The sequence below is a fragment of the Mastigoproctus giganteus genome, chromosome 10 (assembly GCF_048544385.1).
Source record: "Mastigoproctus giganteus isolate SK-2022 chromosome 10, ASM4854438v1, whole genome shotgun sequence".
NCBI lineage: Eukaryota > Metazoa > Arthropoda > Arachnida > Uropygi > Thelyphonidae > Mastigoproctus > Mastigoproctus giganteus.
Genome location: NC_143584.1, coordinates 178,670,800 through 178,686,664, shown reverse-complemented (window position 1 = coordinate 178,686,664; position 15,865 = coordinate 178,670,800). Strand labels below are relative to the sequence as shown.

Sequence of the window (15,865 nt, the reverse complement as noted above, 5' to 3'; positions counted from 1 at the left end):
TTAAATTTATGTCCCTAAGGATGCCATTGGCATTTAGTTTTCTCAATCCATTTGAAATCTTAAACACCCCATTTAGGTCTCTTGGTAGGTGCCTTTCAGATACTGCAATTTATAGAACTGAAGGCTTTCTTGGCAGAAGTATCCTTTTGTGCCCCCTGATTAATCATGTTTCTGTTGGCTGAACTCATTCCAACAGATCCATATCCTTCCTAAAATGAGGCTTCCAGTTCTGCATATAATGTTCAAAATGCAGCGTAACCATTACCTTGTGCAATGTAATAATTACCTCCTTATCCCTATAGCAAAATTCCTGTACAGAACTTCTACCATGAGTTGTCCTGGCAACCTGTCTGAACTTCTTAGAGAACTCCATGTGTACAATTACCTCTAGGTCTTTTTCATTCTCTGCTGCCTTGAATATGGTACTACTCAGTTGGTATGTTATTGCCACTTCTTAGCCCATCTGTGTAATTTCTCCTTGTCTTGTTGCCATAGTATATCCTGTTTTCTGTCATTAGCATTTGTCAGTTTGCCATCGTAGTGTCAACCTTTGCATCAATAACAAACTCATTAACAGACATTAATATTGTTAATAATAAATATTGAAAACAATGAGAGTAATAACACTCTTTGTTCACTGCTACTAGAGATGTAGTAGTGTTTTATCATTGAACAAAAATAGTTTTGAAACCACTCACTGAAGATTACACTTTTATCCAAAGCATTTCTGCTCAGTTTACAAATAATAGGCAGATGCGTTTTTGAATATTCTCTAACTACTTGTGGAGTCTCTTAATGGTAAACTAGAAGGAACTTTAACTTTGTGTCTTCTGAAGCATTGCTAGTAAACAGAAGGGCAAGGTAGGAAATGTCTTGGCGAAACTTTTTCACCAGAACAGTTCCATCTCATCTTCATTTAAAACTAAATTTGGAAGGTAATTTCATTGTTGAACAATAGGCTGGAATACATCAGGAAACTTGCTACTACCCTGGTGCTGGCACTTGTGCCTTCACCAGTGATGGACAGCTGTGAATTTTGTTGCACTTCTCAAACTTACCGAACCAACCTTGACCATCCACAGACTTCTTTATTGCCTTCATGATCTTTTGGATGATTAAATAAACTCGGTGCTGTTTCCATAATGAGAACGCTGTGATCCCTGTCATCCACACATACATAACATCTCCATTAAAAGCTGTGTTAGGTGTTAACAGTTAATTTAGTTGTAGATTGCATTAATGCTTCCACAAGCTCTGATTCATTTAAAATAGTCTTTTAAGATTGACTGTGATGCTCCTCATGACTGTTCTATTTAAACTTTTCACTTGGCTTAGCTCAGCCTGCTGGTTATTTGCATTTTTATATCCAAAGATATAGCTTATTTTTTTAGACCCTTAAACACATTACAATCACAACCAGTAGTAGATCATGTTCCAGGCATTAAGGAGATGATTGTTAACTATGCAGCATCAGTACACAAACACGAAAGAGGTGTGGGGGGATTGTCTACATTCTTTGTGTTATCCCTACCACACCCTATTTATCTGTTTGTGGCAGTGCTTTCCTTGGGAATTTTCCAAATTGATATTTGATTTTCTGAATTTTCTGAACAACTCTTCAGTAATTATGCATTATTTTCCCATGGTCCCATAGTCAGCTCAGCTGTTATTGTATTAATGCTCTAAAAGCTCCTGGCAGACCTCAGCTCTGACTGTATTAGTGTAAGGTTACCGGACATAATTTTTTTTCTGAGGACATGTCCTAGTTTTTAGGGCATCCTTGGACATCCTCTGGGATTTTTCACTTGCATCCTAGTTTTTTGTAATTTAAAAAAATCATCTCATAAAATGAATTTTCATTAAATATTCTGTGCATTGCATATTCAGTCAATATAACAAAATAAATAAAAACAATGTGCAAGTTGCATTAAGTGGACTGTATTATCTCAAAATTACACAAATCAAATTTACTTCACTACCAAGCATCTCTCTTGAACTCACTGGCACTCCAATGAGATCAGAAACCTCTGCCATCTCTATCAAACTGAACTGCACTCTGACGAATTCAGAAACACACTGAAGCATCCGAGAGATAAGCCTTATTGTCTCACCATGCTTTTACACCCACACATTGAACATTAAAAAAAAAATGTAAAATATGGAAGAGTCCTAAAGTCTGACACAGCAACATATATTCCAGTGTGGCGGCACATGGGATTGCAACACCAGAATCCTCTCTACAGACAATCAAAACATTAGAAGGAAATTTAAAGAAGCATTTCCTCATAAAAATGTTTGGAGCCTCTGCAATCAACAGAAAACAGGGAGTGGAATTTGACCTGCAGTATTTCCACCTTTTCGATAAGAAAAGAAGAGGAAATGAAAAACTAGGAAAAGAAAAGAATTCAGACATCCGGAAGAATGGCCCACATATAATATTTGCAAGGAAGAATAGATAATAAGTTTGTGCCACTCAAAATTCGTTATTTATTGCAAAAAAAAATTAGTGAGAATAGAAAAGATTATGACATTCACAATATTTTAAAATAAAATGGAAATTATGTATACTCAATCATTCTCATATATAAAAATATGGACAAAAAATTTGGAACAGTTTAAAATCTTACAATTCATGGAATTAAAAGATGTTCTAAAACAGGATGATATACAGAGTTCTTTGGATGTTTTTTTTATGAAAAAAGAGTAAAAATCAGTGATAGTAGATTATTCGACCAATTTATAAATTTTAAGGAATTTGTTTCTGAGAAAAAGAAAGATGATAATTGGAAAAACTTATTAGTCCATAGAAAGTGGACTGAATATTTTAATCAATGTAAGAGTCCTGAGGTATGTTTCAAGCTTTTAAAAAATTGCTCAATATACATTTTATATTTTTATCCCCAATTGGAACTTTGAGCATGTGTTTTTGTTAATTAACAATCAGTGGAGCAACATTAGAAATAAAATGGAAACATACTGTGAATAGTATTTTGTTAGTCACTTATAATTTGAAAATGGATTGTAAAACATTTTATGATTACTTACTTTGTTATTCAGAGTTACTGCAAATGATTGGCAGTGACAATAAATATGTATTGTAATAAATATAATTTTTAAAATGTCCTTATTTCGTCCTCGTTTTTAAAACTAAAAATGTCCTTGTTTTTCCCTATTTTGTCCTAGTTTTTGAATTCTAGATCTGGTAACCCTATATTAGTGCTATAAAAGCTTTTAACAGGCCCTATATTACCCACTTCTGCATTTCAGGTTACCATGTGTTCAAACCAGATGGTTCAAAATAAGTGTTGGGTGTTTAATTCTGAGAAAAAAACCTTGAACAAGGCTTTGTGACACATTTTTCTAATTCCTGAAATTGTCCTTAGATGAACTTACCAATCTGTAGCCAAACTTTAGCTACCTTTCTACTTCTGTTTGAGTTTAATCTATTTCCTTTCTTTCTCATGCCTCCATCTCTGAGAATAATCATATTTGCATTACCCTGGAATTTTAAAAATTACAGAGATGTGGATTGTACTCCAAGGATGAATTGATATGAATTAGTTTCCGATAATTGTTATGTGCCCACCTGTTTTGTATGTTGTAAGATCTCTTATGCAGATGATTCAGTTCAGTATATTTATTACTGATAAAATTATTGACAAAAATTTAACTTGTTAAATTATTAATTTAACCTTTAGATTGTTTAGTAAATGTTTTGAAATCTTTCAATCCTTGAATCAATAAAGCTTTTCTAATTTCAGCAACGACGACTTGAAAGTGCTTTCCGTAGTATGATGAAGAATTCTATACCAGCAATAGATGCCAATTCAGAATGGGAAAAGGTAATGTCTCTGTGAAGTAGCATTAGTTTTCTTATGAAACAAAGTACTTGCAAATAATATTAGAGGCAAGGCATTGGCTATTCCAGTTATCATAATTAATTCTTTGCATTTACTTTGTTAATCCTGTATAAAATACTTCAAACCAAAATGTAATAAAATAGTTACTATAATTTCATCATATACTTTATCAGTATAAAATGAACAGTAATTAGAAGGATTAGAAGTGTTACCAAGGAAAAATAAATACCTTATTTTCTGGATAATAAAATGCTTTTTTTTTTCTTGACAAATGTTAATCCAAAATTCCACTGCATCTTATGGTCCAAAGGTATAATAGGTGCAAGCAGTGCTGTCTTTCTTTAGAAGTGACATCAGGTTGCCTTGTGAAAAAAGCTATCTTTTCTATTGATGATCATTTCAAATCACATGTAAGTGATACAACAAAAAGAACAGTTGCTGAATCAAACAGTGAGTGAGCTGTTAATTTCAGGAGACCTTTGCTAACAATAGTCTTTAAATATCTTGGTTAATAAAACTTTAGTGAGGAGTGGACCAAATGGATGGAGGCACTGAATCATGAATTGACAAAGTGTATGAATGGATAAAAATTTAGTGAAATGCAAGATTTGCCATATCTTTCAAGAAATTAGGAGTCAGCAGTGGTTTTGATGGCCCTGAAGATGATGCACTCTTTGAAGAAGTGAATGTTCAAGCGTAAGTGTCAGTAATAACAAGCGTGACAATAACAACATGTTATTTGCATTATACAGTGAGTAAAAGCTTTATTTTACACTAACATTTTGTTTAGCAAGTACTTTTGAATTTCTGTTTCAAATATGCAATTAATTTTTTTTCCTCTAAAATTTGTCTACAAAAACCAGATTAGATGCACCAGGTTGCTTTACACGGTTAATATATCTGTGAAGATGCCATGTTAAGTGAAAATGTGTTAATCAAATGTATTAACTGATGTAAAATACTGTAATTCATCCAGTGGGCTTTCAAAATCTTTACTAATTTTTTTTTTTAAATAACCATTTTTATTGCCAATATAACTATAAAAGAGAACAAAGATGTTTGAAACAAAATCCTTCACACTGTTGCATCATTCATTCCAAAAGCACGGGTGATTTCAGCCTTCTTATTACCACATTCGGATCTTTTAATTATTTCAGATTTGTTCTCAAGTTAACTTTTCACTTTTTTAGTACAGGCACTCTGTATTTAATTTTTCCTTTTATCCATAGTTAAGGGTTGAGAGTAATTAATTTTTGGCCTAAAATTGCTTGCAATATAACACAGTGAATTAACATGTATTATACAACAGTGGGCAGGCAGCTCATGGAAACAGTGGCGAATCAACACGTGCAGAAGGCAAATGCATTCACTTGTTCTGTTGCCATTGAAACCAGTGCAGAGGTGCCATACAAAGTTTGCGTGTATCATTTGAATAATTTCTTAGCAATTCTTGAGCAACTATCTGGAAAACAACCATGTGAATACCAGGTGAATTTTAATCCGTGTTAAATAAATTTGGTAACAATTTATAAACCATGTTAATTCCGAAAGTGTGTTAATCGGAATCACCTGAAGCAGGTATATATACTAAGTAGCTTTCACAGATTGCATCCTCCTATACACCTACTGAATATTACTAGAATATGCTATCCATAAACAGAGTCACCTGTCTAACCAAACATCAGAGTGAAGATGGAGAAGAAAAGATCTGCATCCAAAACAATGAAAATGTGAGGGAAGAAAGAAGTGGAGGAGGAAAGCAAAGCAAAAAAGCCTAGGGATGAGCATTTTTTTTTTCTTAAATTAATTACATTTTTTTCCATTTTCTGTGATTAATAGAAGTGAAAAGTAAATACAATTATTTCCTTATCAATTGATTACTACGATTATAAATTTATAGAACATTTAATAAAACTCTATAGTTTTACATTCTCTAAACTTAACCATTCAGTTTAATACAACTGTATAATATTTATTACAAAGCTGCTATACAAATTGCAGCAGTGTTGCATTAAGTGAAAGTTACTGCTGTTGGTTAAGTGGGAGAAGACAGAGTGATTATCAATGGGTGCTTCTCTTCTCAGACATGTTATTGGTGGGGGTCCCCTGAGTTCAGTGCTGGGTCCATTTTTGTTACAATAGACCCAGCACTGATATTGATGAAGGCGTATCAGGTTTACAGTCTAAGTTTGTAGATGATACAACGGTTGCAAGGGTGGTTAATCACAATAATTAGAGTATGCTAGAGTAACAAGTTCTAAGCAAATTAAGTAGGTGTGCTGAGAAGTAGCAATTGAAGTTTAATATTAGCAAATACAAGGTACTTCATATGGGGAGTAGTAATCTCAGATTAACGTTCCAGCTGTGTGGCACCACACTAAATTCAGGGCAGTAGAGAGTGAAAAAGACATGGAGGTAATTGTGCAGTCAGATATAAAGTTCTCTGAGAAATGTAGACAGGCTGTCAAGACAGTTTATAGAGTTTTTGTCAGTGATATACAAGAATTTTGCCAGCAGGAATAAGAAGATTATCCCATTGTAAGGCAATGGCCAGGCACATCTTGATTACTGCATACAGGACTGGAGCCCTCATTTTAGGAAGGACATGGATCTGTTAGAATGGATGCAGAGAAGAATAATGAGATTAGTCAGAGGAACAAAAGGATACCCTTACCAGAAAAGGCTTCAGTTCTACAAATTGTAGCACCAAACTATGCACCTGCGTGGAGATATAATTGAAGTGTGTAAGGTTTTGAATGGATTGAGTAAGCTTAATGGTGATGGAATCCTTCCTCTTCCTCAGACAGCACACAAGGGGTCATAAATTCAAACTAAAAAAGGATGGTTGTAGGATATTTATGTGGGGAAACATCAGGTTGTTAGGGGTCCTTCCCCACCACAAGATCATTTGTAGCATCTTGCTTTTCCTTTAGTATTAGTGTTCACATGAATATGGGCATGCGTCTTCTTTAAGGATATTTTGAAACTTTTTTTTTTTTTTATACAAAATATAGTGATGCAATACATATTGTTATGCATATTTTATCTCATATTAATATTACCACTGATATCTTCGTAATGGTGATTTAGCATGCATGATATTATTTGCCAGTATTATTTTATTATTATTATGCCTTTTTCTCCTTACGGGATTTTTTCCACCCCATGATGAGTACTCATACGAAGTGTGTGGGGTGATTGGTTTTTACTGGTTACTATTATTATTCTTACTTTTGGTTGAGGAACTCTGAATATCCTGCAGGTGTTCACAATAATGGCTTTCTGGAGTTCCATGTAAGTGTTCTCTGGGAGGCCTGTTGCTGCTAGGTTCCTATGGATTTTCTTTGGCATCATGCTGGTGGTTGACATGTTGATTGGAAAGGTCATTACTTGTTCCATATGCCACATAACTGTTGAGCCTATATCATCCTCAGATATTTGTAGGCCTCTGTCATTGTTTCATCATCTTCACTGGTCTTCTGCTGATAGTTATGGCCAACTACCAGCAGAAGACCAGCGAAGGTCTGTGAGATTCTCACAGAGATTTTCTCAGGTACATCAAGCTGGGCTTGTTACCTGGGCATCTAAAATGCTGATGGAACTGATATTCAGGTGACACTCGAGTAAAGTGGACTGAATTTCAGTGAAGTCCGGTCATTCTGTGACACCCAAATTGCACCGTCACGATGGTGGGCCAATTAGTAACCCTGGGTATAACCCCCATATGCAAGTCCAAAATACGACGCCTAGTACAGTATAGGTGTGCCACCCATCTGAGTTAAAAGGCAATAATAGGTAGAAAATAACTCTCATCAACCAATGCAATACCACAACTTTGCTTATTGGAGTCTTGAAGTGGTGGAACTCATGTTTAGTCTCTAGGATTCAATCTTCCTTACATTTCAAGGGTACAGCTCTAAAACAGTGTTCACAGGCCAGCTGCTAGATAGTCCACCAGACCAAACCTATTTCTAACTCCCTAGGGGGCTTCTAGATTGGCTAGTCTTTAATATCACTGTCTTTCCTCTGCCAGATAATGACTGGAGGGAGTCCGAATAGTGTGTATGTGGGGGAGGGGGCTTTGTCGAGGCCATGTTATGTCAAGGAGTTGGATATATTCTTGCTGTGAGTACGCCATATCCAAAAATTTCATTACTTCATACATGTCCTCCCCACCTTTTCATATTACTGAATACATCACGAATAGTCAAACTAATACAAGAAATTTATCTGCAAAAATATCTAAACCTCCAAAACGCTTCCTTGTTCATTTCTCAAATATGTAGTTCCAATTCCAATCTCACTGATGTCCGTTTCCACTTAAGTCTGCCAAAACCGATGTACTTTTTCTGACAGAATCTCAATTATCGCTTGATTCAACCACTGCCCATTTCAGTTGTCCTAATTATTCACTGTATGATTCCTTTCATTTCAAGGGTGATATGTATGCTCTGATATTCCCTGTCAGAGACTCAGTAATTTGGAATCTCCTCTTTTCAAGCTTCACTGGCTGAAAATCTCTCTACTCCATTCTGTCGAATTTATCTGTTGCCTCTATTGTTCTCCTAGCTCCACTAATCACATGGAACTCTTTCACTTCCTTCCTTTTAAACTTGAATTTCTCCACTTCAACTTTCTTAACAGTAAGGTAATTTTCATTAGTAGTTTTAGTGTTCACAACTTCAGCTGGATTCCATTTTCTAGTCATGGTTCCTGCTTGTTGAGATGCTGAGATTTTGCAATTACTAATGACCTTACAAGATTGTTCATTTATCTACTAGAATACCAGACATCCCTAACCACAGAGCCAATACCCTTGATCTTTTTATCACAAACAACACTTCTAAGTACATGGTCAAGGTGAGCAGTCCACTAGGCACTTCAGATCACAACTTAGTGATGGCCTCTTCTCCCATGGAGTCCTTTTCTTGTGGCCATTCTCAACCTCATGTTGTTCAGCACTACAAGAATGCAAAATGGGATGATCTGCGAGATTTCTTCTTTTTCCTTGGTCAGATTACTGTTTCAAATCTTCTGATGTCAACATTTGCTCAGATCATGTCAGTGAAATTATTCTTCTATGGATGGAATCCTTTATTCCACACTACACCTTAAAATGTCATCCTTTATCTAAACCTGGGTTTTTCAATAAATGTGCTGTGGCTGTAAAGATAAGAATGTTCCATATCGCAAATGGCTTGCATCCAAATCACCAGGTTTATTTTCTGTCTACACCAAAGCTCACAATAATTGTAAAGTAGTTATTAATTGGTCCAAACTAGATTTTGAACAGACTAAGAGAAGAAAACGTGCTTCTTGTCCAGATGGTAACTGAGCATTCTGGTCTCTTGCCAAAGCTATTGGCTGATGGTTCTGTTGCCACTTCAGCCAAAGATAAAGCTGCTAGCATCCTACTTTTCTTCCAAGTCATGTATTGATGATCTTGATAAACCACCTACCATTCCCAGTATATTCTATTCAATGCCTCCTGTGGTCTTCCATCTGGGAATGGATCTTAACTAGGTTAAGAGCAACAAAATGTTCTGAAAAATTGTTTTCTGTGTTTTGGCAATATTTTGAAGATAGGAAAGTTGTCGTAAGAACAGCTTACACAGAAATTGTAAAAGATGTAGTGAGAGGTTGCCCTCAGGGCTCTGTGGTCAGTCCTCATGCCTGGTGCCTGGTAATAGATGAATTCCCGAAATGAAATTATGTGGATGTTGATGTGATAGCCTATGCCGATGCACTTCTATTTTTGATGTGTGGTAATGCTCAAACTCATATAGAAGAACAGGCTGCAAGAGTTTTGGGAGATTTAATGGAATGGTCCACATTGTATGTCTTACAAATTTCTGAAACTAAAACTGTGCAACTATTGTTAAAAGGACAATTGAGCAAGAATAGGCGACCTTTGGTTTGTGCATATGGAGTGTCTGTTCGATATGTCACAACAGTTAAGAACATGGGTGTGTTGATAGGAGAGCAGATCGGTTTTGTCCCATATACTAAGTATTTGAAAAAGAAGATAAGAACATTATATGCCAAGCCAAAGAGAGTTTTATGAGGGTGGACTGGGGCATAAAGGGCAGAGCACTTAATCTATTGTATGACCGCCTCTTCATCCCAATGATAGCTTATGCTTCAGCAGCTTGGCTTCATAGAATGATGAATTCATTAATTAAAAAGTATATATTACAAGCTCAAAGGTTCGCTCTTTTGTTGATCACTAGAATATGTCGAACTGTTTCGACAGATGCTCTTCAAGTTGTTTCAGGTAGGCTTCCAGTGGATTTGTTGATTATTCTGTCCCCCTTTGATATTTTGCACAAGGAGGAATATAAGAAAGACCATATTAAATGTGAGTTTGTGTTCGGATGATGGAAGGCTGTATACCAGACAAGATGTACAATCTGAGAAAAGAAGGATACTATCAGAGTTAATGTTAGAATGGCAAAGGAGGTGGGTTACCTACATGTTCTTGCCAAAAGTTAATATTATTGATGTAAGGAAGAAAGTCTGGCAGCAGTTTGTTGGGAATGCAACCTTCCTTATTACTTAGCACAAGATCAGAATTGTCCATGTGGAGACCATGAGGAAACATCTGAATATATAATGTTCTATTGCAGCTGTTATATCGATATAAGGAGTCGATTGAAGATATTGATGGGAAGGCTTGAGCAAAGATCCTATGGACTATGTTTGTGGAAAAATATAAGTTTACTTATTTTAATGAATTTGTTTATGCTGTAGTTAAAAGGAGAGAGCAAATAAAAGTAAGATAGTGGAGCCCGCCTCCCAATGGCTGGGATGAAATCAAGTCCACTGGGATAGGCGGGACTTACGAAGAATGTCCAAAGTTTATCTCACTTGGCTTGGGCCAGCGGCATAATGAGCTCTCAATCTTAGTTGCTTGTGTTATTTTGAGTTGTCTTAATATAATTAATTAATAAATTATTGAGTTTTATTATATGGCACAAGTTAAAAAAAAAGTTAAGTTCTAAGCCACATATAAGCTTCGGCTTGGGTGGTGGGTGCCTTAACAGTATCTTGAATGAATGTGATCTTCCATCTAAATGATGTCAGAAGAAGGATTTTTAATAGTCTTGGTGCCAAGAATGCACTAGTTCCTGATGGTATTATTATTATTATTATTATTAGTATTTCTCTATTTGATCTGAAAACCTGTGCTTCTGTGTTTACTCCTGTTCTGTGTCACCTTTTTGCACTTACTTATTCCAACAGTGTTTCTCCTTCTGCTTGGAAATTTGCTCATATCCAACTAGTTCCTAAAAAGAGGTGGCAAATCCCTCCCATCCAATTATGATCCCATTGCTATTACTTCTAACCATTTCTAAACTAATGGAGAAACCACTGGTTTCTCCATTAGTTTAGAAACTGTATATTATATACAGTTTATTATATATGTATATTATATACTGGATATAATTTATAAACTGCAAATTATATCCACTGATGATATACTGGTTTAAGTTACCCACCTATGGAAAAGTTCGGGGAAACTCAAGCAGTTTCTCTTGACATTTCAAATGCTGTTGATCTTGTTTGGCATAAAGGTCTTCTAAATAAGATTCCATCTTATGGATTGCCACCTTTTTTTGTAATTGGGTGTCCAGTTTTCTGGAGTTCTCTGTAAGTCACCTCTGCAAGGCTTATTGCTGCAAGCTTCTTATGTAAGCTTTTTGGCACATGCCTCTGGTTGACACAGTGATTGGGATGGTCATTACTTGTACTGTGTGCTACATTTCTTTAGCTTCCTGTGTTAGATCTGTGTAATTCCTGATCTTTTCCTTGTAGGTTTTCTGGAGGTTACTGGTGTTGGGTACCACAATGTCAATCAGAGACATAACCATGTACTTCTTGTTGTTGAGGGGTATAAGTCTGATGTGTTGTGCTGGATTGTCGTGTTCATTATTATGTTGCTTTCCCAGTACAGTTTGTGAATAGGGGGTCTCTAGTATGACCTGAAGGTGGTTCATAGTTGTAATACAGTATACTTCCTTTGATCAACTGGTATTTTTGTGCTAGCTTCTGATGAATTATCCTGGTTACCTGGTTGTTTCTATGAGTGTACTCCATCTGGTTGATCATCATGCATTGCAGGGTGATCGGCTGGGTTATTTCTTGGGCTAGGTGACATCTATCATTCCGTGGTCCTTTGCGATGTATTTCCTATAGTTCCTGGTGTGGATTTCCTGGTCTTGGATAGCCAGCTTGAATCCTTTGGTCTCAGGGAAGAGCCTCTTGCTTGTGAGCCATGCATTCAAAGTCATCTTATTTAGGTAGTCTTGGTAAAGTTCATTGTAGTGTCTGACATGGAGTGCCTTTTTCACTCATCTTTCTTTATTTTTTCTGCCTGTTGCGAGTAGGGTATTCTTGTTGAGCTTTGCTGTTGTGTTTTCCCAGAAGTAATCCCTCAGGTTCTTAATCACTGTCTTCTGTTAGCATTAACAGAGGCACATGATGCAAAAAAGCAAGCTTATACAGCATCAAACCAAAAAAAAACCACCCTTCCCATTTCACCCATCCATTCATTTCACTGGTTTGTTCCAGTAATCAATCATCCCGCTGGCTAAAGGCGAATTTCCATGCATCTATTCTATAACTGTCTTTCCTCAATTTGAATTTATGTCCCCTCGAGTTTGTAATCTCAACAAGAAGAAGAATCTCATCAGCATTGAGCTTGCTCAAACACTTCAAGGCCTTATACACCTCAGTCAGATCACCTCGCAAGTGCCTAGTCTCCAGCCGCTGCAACTGGCAGAACTTAAGCCTTTGTTCCCTCTCACCAATCTCGTTGCACTTCTCTGTACTCATTCCAGCAGTTCTACATCCTTCCTAAAATGAGGCCCAGACCTATATGCAATACTCAAGGTGTGTCCTGTCCATTGCCTCATACAAAGGGATAATCACTTCCTTATCCATGTTAGCAAAATTACTGTATATCATTACTGAAAAGACATGATGAGCTGCTCTGGTAGCTCATCTGCACTGTCAGAAAACTTCATTCTCCAATACATTGGGTGTAGTACCACACAGTTGGTACATTACCCTCGGGTTACTGCTACTCATGTGCAGTACTTTGCATTTGTCAATGTTAAACTTCAGTTGCCACCTCTCAGCCCATCTGCCCACCTTTTCTAGATCCTGCTGCTGTCGCATACTGTCATTAACACCCCTGCCAACCTTTGTATTGTCTGCAAACTTGGACACTAAACCTGACATACTTTCATCAATATCATTGATAAATACAGAAAACAACAATGGGTCCAACACCAAACCCTGGGGGACTCACTGATAACATTAGTCCACGAAGAGCACTGTCCATTGACTACCGCTCTCTGTCTTCTCCCACTCAACCATCCCTTATCAATAGCAGCAACTTGACCTTAATGACATACTGCTCTAATTTGTACAACAGTTTTCCATGTGCAACAGTATCAAAAACTTGCATGAAATTCAAGTATATGATATTGAAATTATTTTTTGCATCCAGATCCTTTGTGACTACCTCTTATCGAATCAGATTGGTCAGACAAGACTTCCCCTTACTCAAACCCAAGCTGTCTGAACTATAACTGCAGTCTTGTCTAGATGATCCTGCAATGCTTCTTTAACCACTGACTCCATTATTTTCCCTGGAACAGGAGTTAAACTAACAGGTCTGTAATTATTCATGCCACCGTTTGATCTCCCCTTTGTGAATTGGAGATACATTTGTACATCTCCAGTCCGTGGGGTCCTCCACTGAATTCAAGAATGCAGTCATAGTTATGGCTACGGGTTTGCTTACTTACTTTGCTGCCTCCTTTAATATAACTGGATAGATAAGCTTCTGGCCTCCACTTCCCTACAGACTTCCTCGTGTGAATGTAGTTGCAAAATACTGATTCAGTTTGTCAGCAACCTGAACAGGACCATGAACAGTCAAACCATCGATATCATGTGGGCCTATCTGATTCACCCCTTCCTTCTAGAGTGTACATAAGTAAAGAAGTCTTTCCTGTTCTTCTTTGCATCGTTTGTGAAATATTTCTTGTAATCTGCCTTTACTTGCCTAATCTCCATTGTGACTTGAATACATATTTGCTTATATCTACCGTAGGCTTCTGTGTTGCCTGATAATTTATATGCATCCCATTGCAATTTTCTTCTCTGCCACTTGTCTCATTAGTTCATCTGACGTCCATCGAGACCTAAACTTTGAACAGTATTTCTTAGTTGGTATGAAAAGCCTAGTAGCTTCCAAGATTAATTCTTTGAATGCTTCCCGTTTAGGATTTGATGTTGATAACCATTTCATCCCAATGTATAGAATTTAAAAACTGCTTGAGACCACTGTAGTCACTTTTACGAAAGCAAAAACCCTTCCACTGTAGTCACTTTTACGAAATCAAAAACCCTTCCCTTTACCCCTGTTAATAGTTACATCTTTAAGTAAATCCCACATCAGTACACTGTGATCACTGTCACCCAGTGGTTCCTTTATCTGCGAATTCTGAATGCATGAATAATCACTTCTGGTAATCGTATCAAGAATATTACTCCCTTTGGTTGCCTCTCAAACATGCTGTGGTAGAAAATAGTCATCCAATAAATCCAGAAAGGTTGCTGTTGTGCGAGCGACCAATCCGCACGTTTCACTCAATATCTGGAAAGTTAAAATCCAACATTATAAGACATTCTGATTTACTGGCCCACTCTATTTCTCTGTACATTTGTTTATTATACTCATCAGAGTCAATTAATCCTATAACACACTCCTACCCTCATTTTTGCTTTCCCAGTGCTTATTTCACACATCACACTGACTCAACGTTGCACTGGCCACCCATATTAACTGGATGCACTGCCTTAGATTTTTTGTGTTATCTAACAGCATAACCTCCTCCTCCCTTTCTATCCTGTCTATCCTTTCTGTACACATTGTACTCCCCAAATTCCAATTCTTCATTCCTTATATCTGTGTGGCACCATGTCTGATATCCCAACAATATCCACCTTTGATGTTGTGACTAGCACTTCAAATTCATCAAATTTATTTACTATACTCCTAGCAGCGGTCTACATGCAAGTATGTATGCACCTGTCCTTACTCTTAGTTACTCTAACATAGCCCATGTATTTACTTGTTCCATGATGTCTTCCAGTTCTAGAAATTCCCAGCACCTTGCTTTCCAGGCTGCTGCTCATTCCAATAGAAGCAGTGCAAGAATCACTTCCATCTCAGTCTCTGGCAACTGTTAATCTATTATCCGACCCATCTAACACTGCCTCGATAGTATCAGAAAATAATCTTGCACCCTTGCTCCATATTTGGTGGTGACGGGCTCGAACCCCGGTCTAATCAAGAATCGTGTGCTACGCACTGCTGCTCCTTCCCACCTAGCTACAGAGGTGCCTCCTCCTATTGTATCTGGGCAGAATTGCAGACACTTTCAAATTTAATCCTTATTCGCAACTTTTTTTTAACATTGACCTGTACTCGTTAAGTAAGTCCACAGATTTCCTACCCTTAATGTCATTAGTGCCAAAGAGTACAAGAGTATCACCTTTTGTGCCCTTAAAAGATATCTGCTCTACATCATCACTGACTTTTACCCGTGGCAGACATGCCCTGTTCCATCTATTCTTTTTGCACAATATATTACCGTCACCAATAATACTAGCTCCTGTGGAACCAGTACATTCTGCCTTAGAAGATTGTCGCTATGTTGCCTGATGCACAAGAGTGATCTCTGGCATTGAGTTGGGCAGCTGAGAACTTGATGTGTCCCCAATTTTAAATCCTTCGAGGACATTTACCAGACTCTTCAAACTCTCACAGACGCCCATCAGAATGCTGAGTTGGTATCTAATTTCTTGACTCTCTCTCTGCACCTAGAACACACAAAGAGATCCTCCTTGCCTAGATCATGTCCTGTTCCACAACAGCCTGCAAACATTTTAGTCTGTGATGCATTGGAGAATCTTCCACTTCAGTTCTC

At 37.1% G+C, this 15,865-nt stretch overlaps 1 protein-coding gene across 4 annotated transcripts in view; it reads left to right on the top strand.

Moving 5' to 3' along the window:
- Prp40 (pre-mRNA processing factor 40) overlaps nt 1-15,865 on the top strand; it is a 434,121-nt gene that overhangs the window by 264,684 nt on the left and 153,572 nt on the right. For all 4 annotated transcript variants that reach the window (XM_090383606.1, XM_090383605.1, XM_090383604.1 and 1 more), the window contains exon 20: nt 3,762-3,842. In XM_090383606.1, coding sequence (XP_090239732.1) covers nt 3,762-3,842 — 81 coding nt within the window. The remainder of the gene's footprint in view (nt 1-3,761; nt 3,843-15,865) is intronic.